Genomic DNA, 26,578 nt, shown 5'->3' with positions numbered 1-26,578 from the left:
ATATGGTAATTAGTCTGCTTAATTAATCTCAGCAGAGCCGCTAGCACACAGACAGGTTTTAATTTGACTACATCAAAGATGAGGATAAATGCTGAATCTAACACAAAAGGCAGCAACGTATCCCTGTGTAAAGTTCTACCTAGCTGGGCCCGCCACTGGTATAGCCTACCCATAATACATTTTCACCACATGTTCTCGATTACAATACGTACAAGCAGCCATTTTGAAAAGACACACTTAATGAGGCGCTGTAATCGTAGCTTTCCCAGCCTCAATTAGAGATACGGAGGTCTGTGAGAAGAGGAGGCATTGGCACGCTTGGGCCAAGCAAAGAAGGCCAAATCCGCTTTCTCTCTCTCCTCCTTGTCCTACAAATCTATCCTCTCTTTCTCCCTAACTCTCTGATTAGACAACTTCCAACAGATAAACAGACATGCTTGGAATGCTTTCCCTCACATAGAGGAAGGCACTGCGGTGAGACAAAGCCAGTGTTTGAGGATTCTTGGAATGAGGCTGCGTGTCAGTGTGGTTGTGAAGAGTAAACAGTCCCAGGTACACAAGGCAAGAAGAGGGAAAAGAGAAAGAAAGAAGGGGAGAGCACGAGAGAGACAGAGAGCATGAAGCTCAGAGAGAGAGGTTAAAGACAAACAATCAGAAAGGATAGCACGATAACTAGCAGGCTGCATTGTTTCCCTTCCTCGTGTTATAAACCAACAAGGACAGTGAATAGTAGGCTAGATAATAATGCCAATGTTATTCTTTGCCTTGTGGAAATTCCATAGAGCAATGAGCTCACACATGGCATTTCTAAAGGTTCTAAAACTAGCCTCTGAGCAGCACAGGAATTTTACAGGAACAAATCACAAACGGGGGTTTATGCACATGCAATGGCCAACTGGTAAGCGCTCGCTTGAGGGTTTAATATAAAATAGTCTATCTGAAAAGGTGATTGAGCAGTGAGTGACACAGTTTATTAAACTTGAAATAAACCTCAAGACTAGACTACGGATAATAATGATGACTATTCTGCCTGCCCAAACTAAAGCACCATGTTCCTGGGACCAGAAATGACTAATATGTCATAGCACCTCAATCATGTTTCAGGATTGCATGCCATACAACAGTTACATGTGTTGTGGCTGTTAACAATACAGTCATTAGGCTACTAACCCACTTAAAGAACATTTAGGCCTTAAACTACCATCATGTCATGTGAATCTGAATGCTGTACCTAGATCACTTCAGTCAAGCTTCAGCGTCTGACCAAAAACATCCAGGGGGATAGAAAACAAACAAGCCGCGAAAGTCATGTTAAAAGCTCCCTCTGTTATGAGGTGTCAACTGTCTGCCTCAAAGGCTGCTGCATGTCTTTCATCCTACTAGTGCACTGGCCCTGAGCAGCAGATGCAGCAGCCTAGGTGAGAGACATCTCCAACACTCATCATGAGTGAAAAGCCTCAGCGTCTGAGAGCACAAGAGGTGAGAGAGGCGCCGCTCATACTCACATACGTTTTTTCCCCACTGTCCGTTATTTAGCACCTTTGTGTGACATTGAAGTGGTTGGAAGGTTGTTCCAACAGTAAAAATACATAGCAGAGCTAACCAGACACAGACACTGTTGTGACTTAGCTACAGTAAGGGAAAGCCTAGCTCAAAAGCACACACCATCTTACAGATGTGAGTGAGGGGGAAACAAAAATAAAATCTTGTGGCTGCTGGGGCCTCCTCTATCAGTGTGCTCCTGTCAACAGTTTAGGCGTCGCATGTCTGTGCCCAGCCCTTAGTTTGAGCATTAGATGAACACACATTTTGCATAATAGATAATGATAACTCAGTTTCCATGAGGCCAGACAAGCCAAGTGATCTGCAGAAGCCTAATTCAGAACATTAATTCCATTTACTTTTACACTACATTTGAGGAACCACTAGAGTTTTAACTCAGCAAAAATATAAAACACAACATGTAAAGTGTTGGTCCCATGAAATATGGGGGGGGGAAATGCACCAAATTATTTTCAGTCTTCAAAATAGAAATGCTACTAAAAAATGTATTGAAACTTGTTACAAATGATGGGAGTCACACAAGATTCACAGAATGATATTTTGAAAGAGGAAGTAAAGTACTTTAAGAATATGTTTTTGTTTCAGTCTCCTCCATCTCCACTAACCGAAGCTAATTGTATGGATTTCTTTCCTATTAATAATGTAAAATTAACATCTGTACAGAAAGACTCATGTGAAGGCCAAATTACAGAGGAGGAACGTCTTGATGCAATTAAAGCCTTTAAGTCTAGGAAAACTCCAGGGCTGGATGGCATACCAGTGGAAGTATACCAAACAGTTTTTTGATATACTCAAGAGGACCATTATTAGCATGTTTTAACCACTCCTATATAAATGCAACAAGAAGGTCTGATTTCATTATTACTGAAACAGAATCCAAGTGTATATTTAAAGATCCAGTTCATTTAAACAATTGGAGGCCTCTTACACTTCAGTGTTATGATGCAAAAATTCTAGCTAAATGCTTGGCGCATAGAATTAAAAAGGTATTGTCAGATATTATCCATCCTAAACACAGTTTTTTTACATGGAAAAAAATTGGAGATAATATAAGACAAGTACTGGAAACAATAGAATACTATGAAATATCGGGGAAACCAGGCGTGGTTTTCATAGCTGATTTTGAAAACGCTTTTGATAAAGTACAACTGGAGTTTATATATAAATGCCTAGAATATTTCAATTTTGGGTTAAAGTTATGTATGATAAACCTAGGTGTAAAATAGTAAATAATGGGCACATCTCAGAAAGTTTCAAACAGTCAAGAGGAGTAAAACAAGGTTGTCCACTATCGGCATATCTATTTATTATTGGTTTTACTGCTAACCTACAAAGCATTACATGGGCTTGCTCCTACCTATCTTTCCGAGTTGGTCCTGCCGTACATACCTACACGTACACTACGGTCACAAGACGCAGGCCTCCTAATTGTCCCCAGAATTTCTAAGCAAACAGCTGGAGGCAGGGCTTTCTCCTATAGATCTCCATTTTTATGGAATGGTCTGCCTACCCATGTGAGAGACGCAGACTCGGTCTCAACCTTTAAGTCTTTACTGAAGAATCATCTCTTCAGTAGGTCATATGATTGAGTGTAGTCTGGCCCAGGAGTGTGAAGGTGAACGGAAAGGCTCTGGAGCAACGAACCGCCCTTGCTGTCTCTGCCTGGCCGGTTCCCCTCTCTCCACTGGGATTCTCTGCCTCTAACCCTATTACAGGGGCTGAGTCACTGGCTTACTGGTGCTCTTTTATGCCGTCCCTAGGATGGGTTCGTCACATGAGTGGGTTGAGTCACTGACGTGATTTTCCTGTCTGAGTTGGCGCCCCCCCTTGGGTTGTGCCGTGGCGGAAATCTTTGTGGGCTATACTCGGCCTTGTCTCAGGATGGTAAGTTGGTGGTTGAAGTTTTTCCCTCTAGTGGTGTGGGGGCTGTGCTTTGGCAAAGTGGGTGGGGTTATATCCTTCCTGTTTGGCCCTGTCCGGGGGTATGGGCCACAGTGTCTCTGACCCCTCCTGTCTCAGCCTCCAGTATTTATGCCTGCAGTATTTATGTGTCGGGGGCTAGGGTCAGTTTGTTATATCTGGAGTACTTCTCCTGGTCTTTGTCCTGTGTGAATTTAAGTATGCTCTCTCTAATTCTCTCTTTCTCTCTCTCTCTCGGAGGACCTGAGCCCTAGGACCATGCCTCAGGACGACCTGGCATGATGACTCCTTGTCCCCAGTCCACCTGGCCGTGTTGCTGCTCCAGTTTCAACTGTTCTGCCTGCGGCTATGGAACCCTGACCTGTTCACCGGACATGCTACCTGTCCCAGACCTGCTGTTTTCAACTCTCTAGAGACCGCAGGAGCGGTAGAGATACTCTTGAATGATCGGCTATGAAAAGCCAACTGACATTTACTCCTGAGGTGCTGGCTTGCTGCACCCTCGACAACTACTGTGATTATTATTATTTGACCATGCTGGTCATCTATGAACATTTGAACATCTTGGCCATGTTCTGTTATAATCTCCACCCGGCACAGCCAGAAGAGGACTGGCCACCCCTCATAGCCTGGTTCCTCTCTAGATTTCTTCCTAGGTTTTGGCCTTTCTAGGGAGTTTTTCCTAGCCACCGTGCTTCTACACCTGCATTGCTTGCTGTTCGGGGTTTTAGGCTGGGTTTCTGTACAGCACTTTGAGATATCAGCTGATGTACGAAGGGCTATATAAATAAATTTGATATGATTTGATTATTGCCATCGAAATGTTAGCTGTTAAAATTAGATCCAACAATAATATTAAGGGATTAGAAATCCGTGGCTTAAAAACAAAGGTGTCATTGTACGCTGATGATTCATGTTTTCTTTTAAAACCACAATTAGCATCCCTCCACAACCTAATAAAGGATCTAGATACTTTTGCTAACCTCTCTGGATTAAAACCAAATTATGATAAGTTTTGGATCACTGAAAAATGCTACTTTTACATTACCGTGTAGTTTACCAATAAAATGGTGTGACGGGGATGTGGACATACTCGGTATACATATCCCGAAAGAAAGAAATGATCTCACTCCAATACATTTTTATTGAAAGTTAGCAAAAATAGATCAGATCTTGCTACCATGGAAAGGAAAATACCTGTCTATTTGTGGAAAAATCACCCTGATTAACTCTTTAGTCATATCACAGTTTACCTATTTGCTTATGGTTTTGCCTACACCTAGTGTCACGCTTTTTAAATGATATGAACAAAAAAATATTCAATTTTATTTGGAATGGCAAGCCAGACAAAATTAAAAAGGTCTACTTATATAACGAGTATGAATTCGGAGGGAAGAAAATATTAAATATTAAAGCATTAGACCTTTCACTAAAGGCATCAGTCATACAAAAGTTATACTTAAATCAGAACTGGTTCTCTAGTAAATTAGTAAGAATGAATCACCCCATGTTCAAGAATGGCCTTTTCCCTATATTCAGATTACAACTGCTCACTTTCGGTTATTTGAAAACGAAATAATTTCCAAAATATTGATATTTTTTAAACAAGCCTTAGAAAGTTGGTTGCAATTTTAATCCACCTCAAAAGACAGAACAAATAATACAGCAAATATTCTGGTTAAACTCAAATATACTAATTGATTTTTTTTTTTTTATGTATTTTTCAAAACATTTTTTTTTTTTAATTTATCATTTTTGTAAATTATATCATAAATAGGACTGGTGGAGTTATGTCACACGTGCAGCTAACACAGACAAATGAAAATGTCTGCTCTACCCAAAATTACAACCAACTAATTGCAGCATTACCACAAAATGGAAGAGGCAAGTGGAAGGGGGAAAAAGTAAAGAACTTGTCTGTCGGCCCTACATTAAAGACCAAAAATTGTTAAAGAAAATTGTGATAAATAAAAATATATACCAATTTCATTTAAGGACCAAAACATTGCAAAATAGTTGGGAAGAGATTTGATGTACCGATTCCATGGCACATGATTTATGAATTGACACGCAAAACGACGCCGGATTCAAAACTTCACATTTTTTTATTTAAATTATTATACAAAATTCTTGCAACCAATAGAATGTTATATATATGGGGGATACAATCTTCCCAGCACTGCAGATTTTGCTGCGAGGAGGCAGAGTCATTTGATCATTTATTTTGGTACTGTCCATATGTAGCCCGTTTTTGGTCACAGGTCCAGGAATGGCTGAAGAATTGCAACATTTACCTAGAACTAACGCTGCAGATAGCAATACTGGGTGATTTGAAAAGTCATACTCAAATCGATCAATAATATAATCATTATTTTAGCAAAAATGTTTATCTTTAAATTTACAATCTGTAGAAGCTATGAGAATAGAAAGGTTTAGGACTTTTGTGAAGCATCAAATCACAGCACAAAAAAAATACGGCAAATAGAAATCCAAAATGGATGCTGTTAAGCGATAGACGGGCGGGGTTGAATGGAGCTGAAGGGTGGGGACTAATAACAACAAGAACCAATGTAAAACATACGGGGTCTGTAAAATGTATATAGGTTCAGAAATTTTGTGAAATAGCACAGTTACAAATAGAAATAGAGGAAGGACTAAAAACAAACAAAATATCACTATTGTAAAACGGAAGGACTAAAAACAAACAAAATATCACTATTGTAAAACGGATTGTGTCTGTAAAGTGCGTATAATATGTATAAACTGAAGGTAGAAGCCCAAGTGTTATTGTTTATTAGTTTACTCCAATTGGGGGAGGGGTGGTAGGGTTTGTGGGGAATAATAAAGGTTTATTTGATTTGAATGGGTATATATAAAAAAGTGTGTATATGTATTTATGTATGTATTATGTATGTTTCTATATATGTAAACCCAGCAAAACAAGAAATGTCCTCTCACTGTGAACTGCGTTAAATATCAGCAAACTTAACATGTGTAAATATTTGTATGAACATAAGATTCAACAACTGAGACATAAACTGAACAGGTTCCACAGACATGTGACTAACAGAAATTGAATTATGTGTCCCTGAACAAAGGGGGGGGTCAAAATAAGTAAAAAGTAACAGTCATTAAGTACTGCATTAAGTACTGCAGTGCATCTCATCCTCATAAAATGCACCAGATTTGCCAGTTCTTGCTGTGAGATGTTACCCTACTCTTTCACCAAGGCACCGGCAGTTTCCCGGACATTTCTGGGGGGGAATGGCCCTAGCCCTCACCCTCCGATCCAACAGGTCCCAGACATGCTCAATGGGATTGAGATCCGGGCTCTTCGCTGGCCATGGCAGAACACTGACATTCCTGTCTTGCAGGAAATCACGCAGGGAACGAGCAGTATGGCTGGTGGCATTGTCATACTGGAGGGTCATGTCAGGATGAGCCTGCAGGAAGGGTACCACGAGGGAGGAAGATGTCTTCCCTGCAACACACAGCATTGAGATTGCCTGTAATGACAACAAGCTCAATCCGATGATGCTGTGACACACCACCCCAGACCATGTGGGACCCTCCACCTCCAAATCGATCCCGCTCCAGAGTACAGGCCTCGGTGTAACGCTCATTCCTTCGACAATAAACGCGAATCCGACCATCATCCCCAGTGAGACAAAACCGCGACTCGTCAGTGAAGAGTACTTTTTGCCAGTCCTGTCTGGTCCAGTGACGGTGGGTTTGTGCCCATAGGCGACGTTGTTGCCGGTGATGTCTGGTGAGGACCTGCCTTACAACAGGCCTACAAGCCCTCAGTCCAGCCTCTCTCAGCCTATTGCGGACCGTCTGAGCACTGATGGAGGGATTGTGCGTTCCTGGTGTAACTCGAGCAGTTGTTGTTGCCATGTGATGTTCGGATGTACCGATCTTGTGCAGGTGTTGTTACACGTGGTCTGCCACTGCGAGGACGATCAGCTGTCCGTCCTGTCTCCCTGTAGCGCTGTCTTAGGCGTCTCACAGTACAGACATTGCAATTTATTGCCCTGGCCACATCTGCGGTCCTCATGCCTTGTTACAGCATGCCTAAGGCATGTTCACGCAGATGAGCAGGGACCCTGGGCATCTGTTTTTCAGAGTCAGTAGAAAGGCATCTTTAGTCTCCTAAGTTTTCATAACTGTGACCTTAATTGCCTACCGTCTGTAAGCTGTTTGTGTCTTAACGACCGCTCCACAGGTGCATGTTCATTAATTGTTTATGGTTCATTGAACAAGCATGGAAAACAGTGTTTAAATCCTTTACAATGAAGATATGTGAAGTTATTTGGATTTTTACGAATTATCTTTGAAAGACAGGGTCCTGAAAAAGGGACGTTTCTTTTTTTGCTGAGTTTATATGTATATGTATGTATATAGATATATATATATTTACCCCAAAAATATATGGGGGATTGGAAATGATGCAGACAATTACATTGATGGCAGCAACAATCTATCATCAATATTAAAGCTGATCCTCCCCCTAAAATATATATATATATATAAAAAAGTGTTGGTCCCATGTTTCATGAGCTGAAATAAAAGTCAGCAGAAATTTTCCATATGCACAAAAAGCTTTTTCTCTCAAATTTTGTGCACACATTTGTTTACATCCCTGTTAGTGAGCATTTCTCCTTTACCAAGATAATCCATCAGAAGCTGATTAAACAGCATGATAATTCCACAGATGCACATTGTGCTGGGGACAATAAAAGGCCACTCTAAAATATGCAGTTTTGCCACACAACACAATGCCACAGATGTCTCAAGTTGAGGGAGCATGGAATTGGCATGCTGACTGCAGTAATGTCCACCAGAGCTGTTGCCAGAGAATTTAATGTTAATTTCTCTACCATAAGCCGCCTCCGTCCTTTTAGAGAATTTGGCAGTACGTCCCACCGGCCTTACAACCGCAGACCACGTGTAACCACGCCAGCCCAGGACCTCCACATCCGTTTTCTTCACCTGCGGGATCGTCTGAGACCAACCACCGCGGCCACCCGGACAGCTCAGTTTCATGAGGAGTATTTCTGTCAGTATTAAAGCCCTTTTGTGGGGAAAAACCCATTCTGATTGGCTGGGCCTGGTTCCACAGTGGGGAGGCCTATGCCCTCCCAGGCCCACCTATGGCTGTGCCCCTGACCAGTCATGTGATATCCATAGATTAGGGATTAATCAATCAATCGTATTTATAAAGCCCTTCTTACATCAGCTGATGTCACAAAGTGCTGTACAGAAACCCAGCCTAAAACCCCAAACAGCAAGCAATGCAGGTGTAGAAGCACTGTGACTAGGAAAAACTCCCTAGAAAGGCCGGAACCTAGGAAGAAACTTAGAGAGGAACCAGGCTATGAGGGGTGGCCAGTCCTCTTCTGGCTGTGCCGGGTGGAGACTACAACAAAACATGGCCAAGATGTTCAAATGTTCATAGATGACCAGCAGGGTCAAATAATAATAATCACAGTGGTTGTAGAGGGTGCAACTGGTCAGCACCTCAGGAGTAAATGTCAGTTGGCTTTTCATAGCCGATCATTCAGAGTATCTCTACCGCTCCTGCTGTCTGTAGAGAGTTGAAAACAGCAGGTCTGGGACAAGGCAGCACGTCCGGTGAACAGGTCAGTGTTCCAAAGCCGCAGGCAGAACAGTTGAAACTGGAGCAGCAGCACAACCAGGTTGACTGGGGACAGCAAGGAGTCATCAGGCCAGGTAGTCCTGAGGCATGGTCCTAAGTAGAGGTCGACCAATTAATCGGAATGGCCGATTAATCAGGGCCGATTTCAAGTTTTCATAACAATCGGAAATCTGTATTTTTCAGGACACCGATTTGGCCGATTTTTATAAAAAAAATTTACACCTTTATTTAACTAGGCAAGTCAGTTAAGAACACATTCTTATTTTCAATGAAGGCCTAGGAACGGTGGGTTAACTGCCTTGTTCAGGGGCAGAACGACAGATTTTTACCTTGTCAGCTTGGGGATTCGTTTTTGCAACCTTCCGGTTACTAGTCCAACGCTCTAACCACCTGCCTTACATTGCACTCCACGAGGAGCCTGCATGGCAGCCTGACTACCTGTTACGCGAGGGCAGCAAGAAGCCAAGGTAAGTTGCTAGCTAGCATTAAACTTATCTTATAAAAAACAATCAATCTTAACATAATCACTAGTTAACTACACACGGTTGATATTACTAGTTTATCTAGCGTGTCCTGCGTTGCATATATTCAATGCGGTGCCTGTTAATTTCTCATCGAATCACAGCTTACTTCGCCAAATGGATGATGATTTAGCACTGTCGTTGCACCAAACCTAACCATAAACATCAATGCCTTTCTTAAAATCAATACACAAGTATATATTTTTAAACCTGCATATTTAGTTAATATTGCCTGCTAACATGAATTTCTTATAATTAGGGAAATTGTGTCACTTCTCTTGCGTTCCGTGCAAGCAGTCAGGGTATATGCAGCAGTTTGGGCCGCCTGGCTCGTTGCGAACTGTGTGAAGTCCATTTATTCCTAACAAAGACTGTAATTAATTTGCCAGAATTGTACATAATTATGACATAACATTGAAGGTTGTACAATATAACAGCAATATTTAGACTTAGGGATGCCATCCATTAGATAAAATAAGGAACGGTTCCGTATTTCACTGAAAGAATAAACGTTTTGTTTTCGAAATGATAGTTTCCGGATTCGACCATATCAATGACCAAAGGCTCGTATTTCTGTGTGTTATTATGTTATAATTAAGTCTATGATTTGATATTTGATAGAGCAGTCTGACTGAGCATGGTAGGCAGCAGCAGGCTCGTAAGCATTCATTCAAACAGCACTTTCGTGCATTTGCCAGGAGCTCTTCGCAATGCTTCAAGCATTGGGCTGTTTATGACTTCAAGCCTATCAACTCCCGAGATTAGGCTGGTGTAATTGATGTGAAATGGCTAGCTAGTTAGCGGGGTGCGCGCTAATAGCGTTTCAATCGGTGACGTCACTCGCTCTGAGACATGGAGTAGTTGTTCCCCTTGCTCTGCAAGGGCCGCGGCTTTTGTGGAGCGATGGGTAACGATGCTTCGAGGGTGGCTGTTGTCGATGTGTTCCTGGTTCGAGCCCAGGTAGAGGCGAGGAGAGCGACGGAAGCTATACTGTTACACTGGCAATACTAAAGTGCCTATAAGAACATCCAATAGTCAAAGGTATATGAAATACCTGCGCCACCAGAGACTCTGGGTTCTCGCCCAGGCTCTGTCGCAACCGGCCGCGACCGGGAGGTCCGTGGGGCGACGCACAATTGGCCTAGCGTCGTCCGGGTTAGGGAGGGTTTGGCCGGTAGGGATATCCTTGTCTCATCGCTCACCAGCGACTCCTGTGGCGGGCCGGGCGCAGTGCGCGCTAACCAAGGTGGCCAGGTGCACGGTGTTTCCTCTGACACATTGGTGCGGCTGGCTTCCGGGTTGGAGGCGCGCTGTGTTAAGAAGCAGTGCGGCTTGGTTGGGTGGTGTTTCGGAGGACGCATGGCTTTCGACCTTCGTCTCTCCCGAGCCCGTACGGGAGTTGTAGCGATGAGACAAGATAGTACTAACAATTGAATACCACGAAATTGGGGAGAAAAGGGGGTCAAATTTAAATTTAAAAAAATAAAAAGGAACCACCAGCTTTCATATGTTCTCATGTTCTGAGCAAGGAACTTAAACGTTAGCTTTTTTACATGGCACATATTGCACTTTTACTTTCATCTCCAACACTTTGTTTTTGCATTATTTAAACCAAATTGAACATGTTTCATTATTTATTTGAGGCTAAATTGATTTTATTGATGTATTATATTAAGGTAAAAGAAAAGTGTTCATTCAGTATTGTTGTAATTGTCATTATTACAAAAAATAATAATCGGCCGATTAATTGGTATCGGCTTCTTTTGGTCCTCCAATAATCGGTATCGGCGTTGAAAAATCATAATCGGTCGACCTCTAGTCCTAAGGCTCTCTAATGAATTTATTCCAATTTACTAATTTCCTTATATGAACTGTAACTCAGTAAAATCGTTGAAATTGTTGCATTTATATTTTTGTTCAGTATAGTTTAGGGCCTATGAGGGCTGGAGTTACAGTGTTGGAGTTACAATGTTGTTGTCTAGACCTTGATACTCTGTTATAGCCATACATTTTCCAACAGGCTGAAAAAGGGCAATACAATACAAATTTTTCAGAATAACCATTTCCTCCACCAACTTCTGCCTTTTGAGATCTGTTTAGGCAAATGTATTGGGTTTTGTAGGTACATGTCAGCTTTACAGGAAGCCAGAGCTGCAGCATAGAAAAAGGGGAGGGTCTAGAGAGAGACTGCATCCTGACAACAGGCCCTTGATTACAACCATCAGCACAACAGAGCCAGGATGAGGGCTAGAGGAAAACCAGACGATAGGCCTACACCTCACTGCAGTACCAATACACATACAGCATGACTCACTCAAAGCCAACCGCAGAGTAATGGCATAGTGTCATACAAGACTTCCTATCGAACACGTTGACCCTATAGCTAAGATAGCCTGTTCACCGAGTCATCTTTAAAGATAACACACAGGCTCAATATTTATGCTCCATTTTATCAGTAGCTTGTAGAGGCCCTTCTCCCTCTTCTCATCTCTTCTTCTCACCCTATATCTCCCTCTCATGCATACAGGAATTAACACACACACACACAGTGTGGGAGGAGCAACACTTAAGGTACACCCACCACATCCTTCTCTATAACAAAGCCAACAAGACTCCCTAATTAAATTTGCCTAATCTCAAATGAGAATACTCTTGATACAAAATTGTCAAACTGGTCCACATGAGCAACATCCAATTAGTGTCAAGTGTGACTAATTATAATCTGAAAAATGACGTGTGGCTAATTATAGCAGATTGAAACACTTCATTAAGCATAGCTTATAGCGAGGAGACATTCCACATTTGAATGTTAAAACCTCTCTACGAGATGAAGAAGCAGCAGCTTCAGGCACAATAGAATGTGTAGGTTGATCTTGTTGGATGCAAGGATAAAGTGGTTTAGAGGAAATTAGTTCAGCAAAATGTATTTTAAAAAATGGCACATGCTCAAACTAGGCTACATTGTGCCAACTGGGAACCACAGCCATGAAATTATGAAACAAGACTATCCCTTTATGCTTGTCAGTGGTAGAGCTCTTCCCTCTCATTTATGCAGTCATGAATGTATAATAACAATGGCAATCATACGTAAATGGCGGGTATAGGCGAGGAGCACTCCCTTGATCCTGTAGGGCCCATGGGGGTGCCAGGGTACTTCTACTGAGGAGCAGATGGGTCTTCTGTCCAGCAGCGTAGGCACAGGTGGGCCTGGGCCCACCCAATCAGATTGAGCAGATATGCTCTCTCTACTTGTTCCAAACGGGACATTAGTCTTTTTACCTAAACATGCAAACAACCTCAGAATTCAGAGCAGTGCACTGGAATGACATTCAGATTAACTGGAATGGCATTCACTCTCATAGGATGGTTGGCCAAAAATAACTGAAAGCCACACCCCCAATAAGTCACAAATATGACCGCATTGAGGGATATGTCACTGTGTTTCTATGGCTATATGCACCATGCCACTGTCTACTTTATTTGTTCATTTAGCAAACAAGACAGCTCATAATCTAGTGCCTTTATCACAGTCAACACACCTACAGTTTAGCTTTAAAAAAATTCTCAGCCTCATGGCAAAATGTGTAGAATTGCAGGAAATCAGCTTTAAAAACAGCTAAATTGTATCTTTGCCCAATAGCAAAATGTGTAGAATTGCAGGAATATAGCCTCCCCCAAAAAATGTAATCATATTTCCCCACCCAAATTTTTGCAGGCCCATCCAACCAACATTTTTTCTCTACACTACTGACATCTGCCATAGCATCCTGATAAATTGGCCCAGGATCCTGGACCAGGTTAATCTGCACCACAATCTGCACAGTCAAGTTATATCCCTCATTCTTCACCTCCAGACAGTCTCACCATCTGTACTGCACAGTCCAAAAGGTCTGGTTATACCTCAACTGTCCTGCTGCACTACAACAATCTGTCAGTGTCCAAACATGGATAGCAACAAAGAAATGGCCTACCGGTAGGTCTTGTCCATGTCTTTGAGAAAATGTACATACAGGTGTTGCCAATACCACTCAATACATACAAACTTGCCTTGAAACTATTAAATTGACAATTGTTTTTTCTCAACTTCAATGGATGAATAGATATTTTCTGACAAAATAATGTTAGATACAATGTTAAAGGGCTCCCGAGTGGTGCAGCGGTCTAAGGCACTGCATCTCAGTGCTAGAGGCGTCACTACAGACCCTGGTTCGATTCCAGGCTGTATCACAACTGGCCGTGATTGGGAGTCCCAAAGGGCGGTGCACAATTGGCCCAGCGTCGTCCGGGTTAGGCTGTCATTGTAAATAAGAATTTGTTCTCAACTGACTTGCCTAGTTAAATAAAAAAATACTACAAAACATATATGGAGTCATGGACAAACACGGTAGAGACTCATAAAGTGGTGCACACAGAGCGTAGCATAAAACTGAAATTATGGCACTGGCGTTACAAAATACATAGGCCTACTATCTCCAACTGAAATTCCGGGGCTCACGTTGCTGTCACTTCGCTTTCGGAAGGAAAGGCATGCAAATGTAAAATTCTTCCTCCCTTGCTCTACCGGGTCCTGGACCTGACCACATCTGCGCTCAGCGCCAAAGTTGATATGTCGACAATTCACACCAACTATAAACGACTCTCTGAATCGGAATGTCAATGTTTTTACGTAAATATCCAACATGAATGTAATATTGTATTTTATTCGTCCTCGTCACAGAGCAATGCATGTTGAAACACTTTTGTGTTTAATTTTGAAGTAGGATTAAAAGTATCGGTCAAAGCGTCTCTGGATGGGGAGTCAATAAATTAGCAGGTTTAGGCTATAGGCCTAATGTGTAATTCATATATCATTCGCATATCATAGCCAATATTATAGCTAGAATACTGTAAATCATAAGCAGAAATGTCTAATAAAAAACTAAGTAGGTGCTACTTTGGTGAAAGCAGTGGCACATTATGCAAGTAGACATACACAAAATGCTAAGACAGCATTATTTCTAATTTGCACGCGTCTTGTACTTGCTTGAAAAGACGGATCATTTTATTTGAAGTATTAGCAACAAAGTAACAAAATAGAATGTTATCAATTTGTTAAAATTACTTACGCTTTTAGTGGGTTCTGAATGACAGCCGCCATTTTGCTACACTGTAACGCAATATCAGTCTTGCAGTTCTGAGGGAAACCTACGCAAAAGCAACCAATCAGGGCTCGGGGTAAAATCGTTGGCCAATGCATCCACAGTATACGTAAATAAGGCGTGGCCTGTGTGGTAAACTCAATGAGTAAACTGTCAAAACGATTTTAAAGGGTTCTGCCAGTATTTATATTGTAGAAAACGGAATACCGACCATATGTCTATGATACAGACTTCTTGAAGAGATAGCTAAAGTTGTCAGAAACTTTCTTCCCACCAATGCAACAAAACTAAGGTTGCCAGGGTTTGAAGAAGAACACATCTTTATTAGAAATTTTAAACAGAACCTGACTAAATATCCATAGCCACCTCCCCAACCAAATAATTATAAACAGCCATGAGCTGATAAGACTTTAATAATATAGTTATTCCACCACTTATGGACATTGTCAATATGCAGACATCCACACTTTCTCACGATCTATGTTCAATAACAGCATAACATAGTGTTTCATACCTCTTTTTTGTCTGTGCATTAGGAGTGTCGATTCGAGAACTCAATCCATTATCATTTCGGTCACAAAGGTCTCTCTCAAGCAATAGGTTTGGAAAACAAAGGACTAGATGGGGACATAGCTGACATTCCTGGTTATTATTCTGTGCAAAATTAGCAACACAGACATGACTTAATTTCATACAATGACATCATTCAATCAGATAAACATTTTGACAGCAGACAAGGCAGATTCCATCGTAATTTCTATACCTCACTATCTAGGGTTACAGCTTAGACAAAAGGGCAAAAATAAAATACAAATCTAACAAAATGACAATTATCTTAAATGCTTACAGGACAACCTTTTTTTCTTAATTTTCTTTTTTTCCAAACACAGATAATAGAAATAAACATTCTATATGCTTAGTTGGCATGTATCCAGGTAATATTGTTCCCTGGGTTCTGACATTTCAGCCTCTTATTCATCTAACCATCAAAGAAGTGAAATGGTTAAGGTATAAATGCTAGCTGACTGTGCATATCCAAGTGTTGTATGAATGGACAACCGATTCCAGTCAAGAAAGAAATTGAACTCAAATATACCAATAACAGTATTCAGAAATAAAACCACATTAAACTAACTTATGACTTACTGTCTACATATAGCATATCATCTCTCAATTATTAAAAAGCACAAACTAATATGAAAGAATGAGCATGCAATCTATTTGACACTGCAATCTGTAACATGGATGACAAATAAAGCCACAGAAGCAGAGGGCTGAAAACAAATGCTGAGTTCATTGTCCCACCAGCCTATGGTGATCAAACAAGATTCAAACAAACGGTAGTAACTGCCACACCATTCAAATTCTAGGTGCATAATGCACATCATGTGTATACCCTCAAGTAACAGAAATTGTCAGATACATTACAAAAATACCACCCAGTATAAGTTAAAATATAACAATGAGGTTAGGTATTGATTTATTCAGAGATCACCAGACCCTCTGAACATCTCAAAGGCTATGCATCTTTCAGACTCAAGCTAAACAATTGTTTTCTACAAAACAAAGTGTCTAAAATCCTGAATTCATATTCTTCTAGCATAATTCCATGTCTTCATAGAACCATAACCTCTGAAGTAAATATGAAGTTAGTGTCAACAGAAGCAGTAACCCAAAAGGCTATTTGCAGACCAAATATCCTAAATCTAAAGTTGACCAACTCTTGACAGACTGGTTGAAAAATGGGATATGGGTGCTCATGCATGCTCAAATCTAAGACAAATCTTTGTTTTTTTGTTTTTTTCTGGCCATAAGCAGCAGCTTTGTAAAGCTGCAACAGACTTAGAGCAAACCTAAAATAGTGGAGTAGAGCATGCAATTAACCTGCAGCAGGGACTTCACTGACACCATTATCCCCTCAACATTAGTAGTAACATCAGAAAACAAGGCCTTATGGAAAGTATTGATTAAAACTAACCCCCTCCCCAGGGTTCTCAAGAAAATAACATTGCTAACATGCTACAAATTTACTTTTTTTCCATGGTAGAAAAATATTTTTAAACCATTTAAAAAAAGCTGTGATTTGGGTAAATGAGCTCAAAATATCTTCCTGGCTCACTCTTTTGATAAGGACAAATTACATAGATGTGCCTGTTGTTCCACAAGGCATCAGAAACCCTAAAACTAGATTTACTAAAAACACACTTGCCACAGACACGGGACAGAACCATTTAATGGAGGTCTATAAGGGGTGGGTGGAGGGTTAAGAGGTGGTTCAGTCCAGTGTTGTAAGGGAAGAGGGCCAGCCCCGTTAAAGGTCTCCAGGTTTCTGGTTGCAGTTAGCACAAACACGGACGGGGTGGTCCCAGCCCCGCGACGGGACCGGCCGACGCTCCAGCGAGCACTCGTCACACACGCCTTGCCCGCAGGCGCGACAGTGGTGCTTGGACAACTTGGCAGTGAAGCTGCACTGGCAGTTGTGGCAAGAGAGAATATCCTGGTCAGGCACCCAGTAGGTGGGACGCGCAGCATCCTTGACCAGACCTGAAGAGAGAGCGGACACACAGTAAAAAACGACTTACAATAGAATGGTTTACCATTGCACTTCCAATAACATGTCGAACAATAAAAGTATCCTAATACTGCAGTATCTAAAAATACTTTCATTTGTGATAAGGAGCAGCAGAGACATTTTTCATATGCCACCAGATGGCAGCCTGTCCATGGGTTTAAATTCCTGCAGTCATTGCCCATTACACAATTCTATCTGGCTCTTGTGTTACATAACACTCACCCAGTGGGATGTCAATAGCAGTAACCACGGCGCCCAGTGTGTTTGACACTGCTTCTCCAACCTTCCTGGCTAGGTTTCCACCTTCCTCATCTTCAACCTCTGCATGCAACAGCTCTGTACAAAGCATACAACTATGTTACCACTGTACAGTATGGCTAAAATAAACACGTATGCAGACTAAGTAAGGCTAAAAACAGATTTAAAGGCTAAGTATACTAAGTTACCACTGTACAGCATGGCTAATAATAAATACATACAAGCTGACTTTTGGCTTTGAGGTGTTGGTACCTGTATGTGTGGCCCTCTGCTCATAACAGGTGTCACAGACTCTCACGGGGGCCAGACCCCAGCCTTTCTCTGGGACAGGTGTGGCTTTGGACGAGCATGTGTCACAGAACCCTTCCCCACAGGCACGGCAGTGATGCTTGGTATCGTTGTCTTGGAATACCTCTTGGCACTTAAGGCATGTCTGGACATTACAGGGGAAAAACAAAAACAAGAGGCAGTTATTGACTGGGGAATCTAGGACGAGGGGTCGATCTGAGCCTTATCTTGTGACCCGCAAACATGGGTTGTGTAACATTGGCCCCCAGCTGAACAGCAGCGAAGGGCAAATAAACAGGTTCCTGGACAAGAAAGTGTTGACTCTACTGTTCCACGTATGATGTGTGTGGTTGGTCCTCTGTCACTCACCAGGATGAGGGAGTTGGGTTTCCAGTAGGTCGGGGCGATCTGATCCGTTAGCCAGGAGGTGACAGCCTTGGCAGGCTTCACACTGAGCTCTGACACAGACTGGGCCATGAAGTTAACACCATCCAGCAGACGCTGTGCTGCATTGCTATTGTCCTTCAGGAATCCATCTGCCTGTGGAAAGTGAACATTGAGTTGCAAGAAGTTTACAAGTTCTTTTGTTTACATATAAGACTATGTTGAGAATGTGGAAATAATACCAATAGGCGTTTAAAAGTATTTTAGTAGGTATGTGGTGTGGTAGTTCTCTTACCCCAGGCCATATATGCTGGATTTCAGTGCGGACCACCGTATCCACTGGGTCCTGGTTCCCATACCAGTACTGCCGGCTCCGATAGATCACCCCACAGTTTGGACATTCAATCACGTACCTGCAGAGACACACAAAAACACAAAAGTTACATTTTACAGAGCAGTTATAACCATATACAGTGCATTTGGAAAGTATTCAGACTCCTTAACTTTTCCTACATTTTGTTACAGCCTTATTTTAAAATGTATTAAAATGTTATTTTTTCCCTTCAATCTACACACAATACCCCATGACAAAGCTAAAACAGATTTTTAGAAATGTTTGCAAATGTATAAATGTAAAACAAGTATTCAGACCCTTTACTCAGTACTTTGTTGAAGCACCGTTGGCAGCGATTCAATCCCGAGTCTTCTTGGGTATGACGCTACAAGCTTGGCACACCTTTATTTGGGGAGTTTGTTCAATTCTTCCCTGCAGATCCTCTTATGCTCTGTCAGGTTGGATGGGGAGCGTCACTGCACAGCTATTTTCAGGTCTCTCCAGAGATGTTCGAACAGGTTCAAGTCCGGGCTCTGGCTGGGCCTCAAGGACATTCAGAGACTTGTCCCAAAGCCACTCCTACGTTGTCTTGGCTGTGTGCTTTGGGTTGTTGTCCTGTTGGAAGGCAAACCTTCGCCCCAGTCTGAGGTCCTGAGCAGGTTTTCATCAAGGATCTCTCTGTACTTTGCTCCGTTCATCTTTCCATTGATCCTGACTAGTCTCCCATTCCCTGCCGCTGAAAAACATCCCCACAGCATGATGCTGCCACCACCATTCTTCACCGTAGGGATAGTGCCAGATTTCCTCCAGATGTGACGCTTTGCATTCAGGCCAGAGTTAAATCTTGGTATCAGACCAGAGAATCTTGTTTCTCATGGTCTGCCCTTTGGCAGACTAAGCGGGCTGTCATGTGCCTTTTACTGAGGAGTAGCATCCATCTGGCCACTCTACTATAAAGGCCTGATTGGTGGAGTGCTGCAGAGATGGTTGTCCTTCTGGAAGGTTCTCCCATCTCCATAGATGAGCTCTGTCAGAGTGACCAGTGGGTTCTTGGTCACCTCCCTGACCAAGGCCCTTCTCCCCTGATTGCTCAGTTTGGCTGGGCGGCCAGCTCTAGAAAGAGACTTCGTGGTTTCAAACTTATTCCATTTAAGAATGATCAAGGCCCCAGTGTTCTTGGGGACCTTTAATGCTGCAGATATTTTTTGGTACCCTTCCCCAGATCTGTGCCTCGACACAATCCTGTCTTGGAGCTCTACGGACAATTCCTTCGACCTCATGGCTTGGTTTTTMCTCTGACATGCACTGTCAACTGTGGGACCTTATATAGACAGGTGTGTGCCTTTCAAAATCATGTCCAATCAATTGAATTTACCACAGATGGAATCCAAACAAGTTGTAGAAACATCTCAAGGAAGATCAATGGAAACAGGATGCACCTGAGCTTAATTTCGAGTCTCATAGCAAAGGGTCTGAATACTTATGTAAATTGTAAAAGGTATTTCAGTTTTTTTTAATGTGTAAACATTTTCAAAAATTGTTCTAGCTTTGTGATTGTGGGGTATTGTGTAGATTGATGAGGAAAATGTTTAATTTAATAAATTTTAGAATAAGGCTGTAACTAACAAATTGTGGAAAAAGGGGTCTGAATACTTTCCGAATGCACTGTACCTCAAGACAAACAACTATCTGGAGACATATCTGGAGTGCACCAAATAAGTTAGTAAATGGCTAAGGGTTAGCAATGAATGGATTGGTGATTCTAGATCCAAAAAAAGAAAATCAACCCCAACCGATGACCTCTCACTCACCCTGACCAAGCGTATCTAGCAAGGCCCAGCCAAGGAGAGTCTGAGGACGCAGAGGTCTTGGGAACCACCACCACTTCCTTTCCCCCTTCGTAACAGGCCTAGTGGGACAACAGAGGCATTGCGGTCAGCCTGATAACTAGTCAGATCTTCAGAATGTCATATGGCAACATTGGGTTCAGGTAGTACAAGATTTAGGAGGATATCCACAGGACTAACCTTACAGGTGTAGATGCGATTGTCGTATTGGGGTGAGTAACGGCAGCGGTGTTTGGCCTCATGACACACCCCCTCCCCAAGGTGGTTCATGCTGTTCTTGCAGCCAGAGCTAAAATAGCAACAACAATGTGACTTGTTAAAACCCTCGCTGTAGTCAGTGGCATGAGATGGAGAAAATTAAATAAATGAGAGGACTTACCCGCAACTGAGGCAGAGGCAGGAGCAGGTGAAGTACTCATCGGGGAAGAAGCAATTGTGGGCTATGAGCTCATCAGAGATCTCCCCATTGAAGCGCTCACTCAGGGCCTAGACAGAGAGAAACAACACATCAGAAATGTCATACACATAGCCTGACTAGATTGTTCAAACATTGTGAAAGTAAACAGATCTGTAACTAATGAATAGCAATGTTTGCAACTTGCTAAAACATCCCGCTCTTGTTTTAGTGTTTGCCTTATGTAAATGTAAGCCTGTTTGAAACTGTTTTGGAGCCAGTTGACTACTGACTGAGTTATAAGCATGTCTACTACCTGCAAGGCTTTGAAGATGACGACTGGGGAGCGAGGGGAGCGGGTGGCGTTGTTGTCCAGCAGCTGCTCCAGGGTGCGCTGCAGGACACCAAAGTCTGTTGGGGGGCTGCAGGTACGCGTGCCTCGGTACTGGATGGAGCTGAATGCCTCTGGGAAACGGCCTAGCTTCCTGAACCGCTCAAGTAGCAACCGATCTACAGACTCTGATGAGTTGTCTGTTATAAATGAGGGAGAACGAAGAACAGGAGAAGACAGACTTAACTTATATATATCCCTTCATAAAAAGGACATTTCACTTATTACGTTGATCAATCAAAACTGAGATGGAAGGTGCCTCACACAACAACAAAAAGATTCTAGGACAAAAAAGTCAAATTCTAAAGACAACATTCACTGAACAAAAATATAAAACACAACATGTAAAGTGCTGGTCCATGTTTCCTGAGCTTAAATAAAAGATCCCAGAAATCCCAGCTTATTTCTCTTAAATTTTGTGCACAAATGCTTTACATCCCTGTTAGTGAGCATTTCTCCATTGCCAAGATAATGCATCCACCTGACAGTTGTGGCATATAAATAAGCTGATTAAACAGCATTATTACACAGGTGCACCTTGTCCTGGGGACAATAAAAGGCCACTAAAATGTGCAGTTGTGTCACACAATACCAAAGATGTCTCAATTTGAGGGAGCGTGAAATTGGTATGCTGACTACAGAGCTATTGCCAGAGAATTTAATGTTAATTTTTCTACCATAAGCCACCTCTGTCATTTTTGAGAATTTGGCAGTACGTCTAACCGGCTTTACAACTGTAGACCACGTGTATGTTTTATCTCAATCATGGACACTGTTACTAACACTTGTGGCTGCTTTGAGTGATGCATTGGTGTCTCTACCTTCTTGCTCTTTGTGCTGTTGTCTGTGCCCAATAATGTTTGTACCCTACTTTGTGCTGCTACCATGTGCTGCTGCCATGTTGTGTTGCTGCCATGCTGTTGTCTTAGGTCTCTCTTTATGTAGTGATGTTTTGTCTCTTGTCATGATGTGCGTTTTGTCCTATATTTTCTCACCAGACATATCACCCATTGAGAATGTTTGGGATGCTCTGGATCGACATGCATGACAGCGTGTTCCTGTTCATGCCAATATCCAGAAATTCGCACACTCATTGATGAGGAGTAGGACAACATTCCACAGGTCAAAATCAACACCCTGATCAACTCTATGCAAAGGTGATGTGTCGTGCAGCACAAGGCAAATGGTGGTCACACCATACTGATTGGTTCTGATCCACACTCCTACCTTTCTTTTAAAGGTACTGTATCTGTGACCAACAGATGCATATCTGTATTCCCAGTCATGTGAAATCCATAGATTAGGGCCTAAATCATTTATTTCAATTGACTGATTTCCTTATATGAACTGTAACTCAGTAAAATCTTTTAAATTGTTGCATGTTGCGTTTATATTTTTGTTCAGCATATTTTAAGGGATATAAAATAATTTACAGTTCAACAGCCACATACTTTAAGGAAAAGGTCTCTAGAATACTCAAACTGCTTGACTGGTCAGTTACCTGTTCACACTATCAAAACAGCTCTGTTGGAATAACAAATACTAGTCTTAGCGTGTCAAAGGGAGTAGGATTTTGCACCCGTAATTACCAAATCACATGTTTTATGATCTTCTATAGCAGCATTCTTGACATTATGCATGAATCTACTGTATTCCTGCTTCCACTCTGTCAAGGAAGGTGAAATAACAATGAGACTGATGAGTGCAGCAAGTAACAATCTTCGATTTGTGTACAGTACACTATGGTAAGTGTTGACTACAGTATTTCTCAGCACTGACCTGAGCCCAGCAGCTTGGTGTGGACGGTCTCATGGAAGATGACGACGGCCGGACCCAGGGTGGACAGAGGCACGTCAAGGCCACAGCGGGCCGTAGTGGCCTTCAGCTCCTTGGTAAAATGCTTCAGGTAGGCGTCTGACGCATCGCACAGAAACTTGAAGAGGTCGTCATGGAGGCGGTCAGCATGGGTACGGTAGATTATGAGGTCGGAGATAGCTAGCACCTTGAGAAGAAGACGTGTTCTTTGGCCCTGGTTGGAGCTGTTGCCCAGCAGGCCCTCTGTGTCAATGACCACCACCTTGTGGATGGGGTCGAATGCCGCCCACACCCCCACTGTGCAGGACTCCTGTGTGGGGGAGGTCTTGAACACCTCCCTGCCTATGAAGAAAGTGTGGTTCAGAGTGTGGGATTTGCCCTCTCCTGTGTTGCCAAAGATGGACACCACCTTGATCAGCTTGTCAGGCTTGCAGTTCAATTTCTTCACAAACACGCCATCGTCCTTTACCTGGAGAGAAGAGAAGAAAAAAAAAGAGTAGAGTTAGCAGATGAGGTAATTCCATTTCACAAAACACAATTTAGTTTAGAAACAAAACTGACAGAATGCAAAAACTCAAAGGACTTTTTTTATGCCCTTCACTACCCACCTGCATCTCCTCATTCGCATCAACCAGAAGAAAACTGCAGACTTTCTCCAGAAGTTTTGCCTTCTGGACTTCTGCCTCATCTACCAATAAGCTTAAATTGATCTCTGCAGGTTTGGGTGGAGGGGTTAATTTGACTTCAACAGGTTTTGGTTCAACAGGTTTTGGTGGAGGGGTAGAGTTGATCTCTGCAGGTTTGGGTGGAGGGGTTGAGTTGAGCTCTGCAGGTTTTGGTGGAGGGGTTGAGTTGATCTCTGCAGGTTTGGGTGGAGGGGTTGAGTTGAGCTCTGCAGGTTTGGGTGGAGGAGGATAGGCAGTGAGTGGGTGCTTCTTCTTGTTACCTCCATTGTGGGTGCTTTTCCGACACGGTTGGCACAAGTTGACTTTGCAGTTCTGGCAGCGGACGACAGACCTGTGGCGGCGGCCATTCACTGGCCTTTCCTTCCCTCCTCTGCAGTTGTCACAGTAGGGTACATGCCATGGGCCTATCGCTACCCGTTCATGGTTCTGCAGGCCCTCTTGACTATGGAGTTCCTGCTCACAGCGAACACACTGCAAGCTTCTACATTCATCACATTCAAAAGCAGCCTCTTCTGAGCCACCACAAGCATAGCTCTCTTGACAAATTAGACTGGTGTTAATTTCCTTTTCTGATGAACCATGACCACTCATTTTTCCTTCACAAGCCAAATCTGAACAGTTTTATGTTAGCTGGAGTAATTTGACTATAACGCCAAATAGTCCCAAAAGAAGAGTAAATAAATATCAATTAAGTAGTTTCAGTGATAACACTTGACCTTAGTATTAAATATTGTGTGCTTTATAGGCTACACCTACACAACACCTAGAACATAGACAACTTGATGTAAGTAGACTTAACAGGGTTGCATGGTGACAGTGTTCCAATTGACCTGTAAAGGTTCAAGATCCACTACAATTTTGTACAGCTTATTAGCCAACAATTACTGCAGCATTCCATACATTTAATACAAAAATGTCAATATGTGACACATTGCAAATATAATACTGTGAGGCAATATGGTTGAATGTTTGTTCTGGCTATTTTAAGTCAACCTGCTCTTGACAACAACATACATTACGGTTATAACTGGCTTCATGAACATTATAACACTGCCAGAATAAATACGTTACAGCAAAGTAAAGCTGGAAACTCAATGTATGCAATAAAACAAATGTTTGGCAAGACAACTTCCCTGAAACATATATCTAACCACACTAACATGAATATGTGCAAACTGGCACCAACTTGAAACCACAGCTGGGAAAACTAGCCAGCTGTTTAGAATCAAACATAAATCACTTCCCTTGTTAGCTAGCTTCCTAATTGCTACCTACCTCGAAAATAAAATAACCTAGCTGACAGCTGCCTAAAAAAAAGCTAGCTAGTAAGTTAGCTTCCTGTAGCTTGACATTTAAACAATAGTTAGCCAACTAACGTAGTTAGCTAGTTTAAAATAACGTTATTCCAATGTCAATGTGACAAACTACGAGTTCTGATCAACAAAAGACCGAAAACAAATCACAATCGCCCCTGTCTGAAACAGCTAACATTAGCTGGCTGGCTAGCTAGCTGTGTTATCCAAGCTAGACAGTTTTGGTAAACTCGGTTGTCAATAATATTATAGCCGAATGCTAGGATAACAACTGGTCGGTCAACAAAAGCATACAAAGAAAAATAGCCCAATCCGTTTCGGGAGACTTTAAAATATATTATTGCATTGAAATCCTTCCTAGCTTTGTCATTGTTTTGTTCCTCAACCCCTTCCCTAGCGAATTTCTGTGCGCTATGACTGTTGTTGTTGCCAGCCAGGTCAGATCAGCTGATCAGATTATAAATGTAAATGAAGGTGTATGCTGGGAAATGAAGTTGTTTTGAATAAAACAAGTAGGCGTTGTAGTCAAATATCTATCAAATTGTCTATGATAATATGTGTACTTCTACATAAAGACACACACAGACATGGATGATGGATTGTCTAGTAAAATATGACATTTTATCAGAAAGATATTGGATTGTACAACCTGATTTGGTTGTGTGTTGAATCTGTGAAAGGGAACTCCTTCTGACACTACCACTAATATTGCAAGACTTTGAATTTGATCATTATGAATAATTAAGTTTCCTGACAGAATTAACAAATATAGATTTTCTATGCAATTTGTAATATGCTTTAAACAAGTAAAAGCTCAGTAGCTTCTGTAATATTCAGTACAGTAGAGGGCAGTAGATAATTGATAGTTTGAATCCTTGGGTAAACGACTACCTGATAACAAAATCCTATTTCTCTATGGTTTGATCATGTCAATGGGTTTGATGTGAGACCTGCCCAGAATGAAAATGTCCTTAAGTGGACACAATGTAATTGTGTCGGTATGAATGTGACAAATTATTATCAATCGCAATGTGCTTAACCTTAGTACCTGTGTTTACCCTACACCAGGGTTCCACAACTGGCGGCCTGCAGATGATTGATTTTCTTTGATGTCTTCATCCTTTGCTTGCCCCACAAGTTCAGAGCAAATATACTGTATATATACAGTAAGAGTCAAAAGTTTGGACACACCTACTCATTCAAGGGTTTTTCTTTATTTTTACTATGTTATACATTGTAAACTATGAAATAACACATATGGAATCACGTAGTAACAAAAAAGTGTTAATCAAATCAAAATATATTTGAGATTTGAGATTTTTCAAAACAGCCACCCTTTGCATTGATAACAGCTTTGCACACACTTGGCATTCTCTCAACTAGCTTCATGAGGTAGTCACCTGGAATGCCTTTCAATTAACAGGTGTGCCTTGTTAGAAGTTAATTTGTGGAATTGATTTCCTTCTCAATGCGTTTGAACCAATCAGTTGTGTTG

At 41.9% G+C, this 26,578-nt stretch overlaps 2 protein-coding genes across 2 annotated transcripts in view; both read right to left on the bottom strand.

The window, feature by feature from the left end:
• Positions 1-14,899, bottom strand: part of LOC111968753 (zinc finger protein DPF3) — a 44,262-nt gene extending 29,363 nt beyond the window's left edge. The window contains exon 1 of the mRNA XM_023994604.3: positions 14,769-14,899. Within this exon, the coding sequence (XP_023850372.2) occupies positions 14,769-14,899 (131 nt within the window). The remainder of the gene's footprint in view (positions 1-14,768) is intronic.
• Positions 14,900-15,196: 297 nt separating this feature from the next.
• Positions 15,197-25,506, bottom strand: LOC111968751 (zinc finger, FYVE domain containing 1). The gene is made up of 11 exons (XM_023994601.1): positions 23,693-25,506; positions 23,049-23,553; positions 21,195-21,409; positions 20,864-20,970; positions 20,665-20,773; positions 20,449-20,546; positions 18,599-18,716; positions 18,289-18,459; positions 17,884-18,064; positions 17,596-17,709; positions 15,197-17,345 (listed from the first exon to the last, which is right to left on the bottom strand). The coding sequence occupies exons 1-11, from the start codon at positions 24,359-24,361 to the stop codon at positions 17,113-17,115; spliced, it is 2,520 nt and encodes an 839-aa protein (XP_023850369.1). The 5' UTR covers positions 24,362-25,506; the 3' UTR covers positions 15,197-17,112.
• Between the last annotated feature and the right edge of the window lie 1,072 nt (positions 25,507-26,578).

Source organism: Salvelinus sp. IW2-2015, linkage group LG9, assembly GCF_002910315.2.
Source record: "Salvelinus sp. IW2-2015 linkage group LG9, ASM291031v2, whole genome shotgun sequence".
NCBI lineage: Eukaryota > Metazoa > Chordata > Actinopteri > Salmoniformes > Salmonidae > Salvelinus > Salvelinus sp. IW2-2015.
Note: the sequence above shows the minus strand (reverse complement) of the source record. Positions and strands in the feature narration are given on the sequence as shown.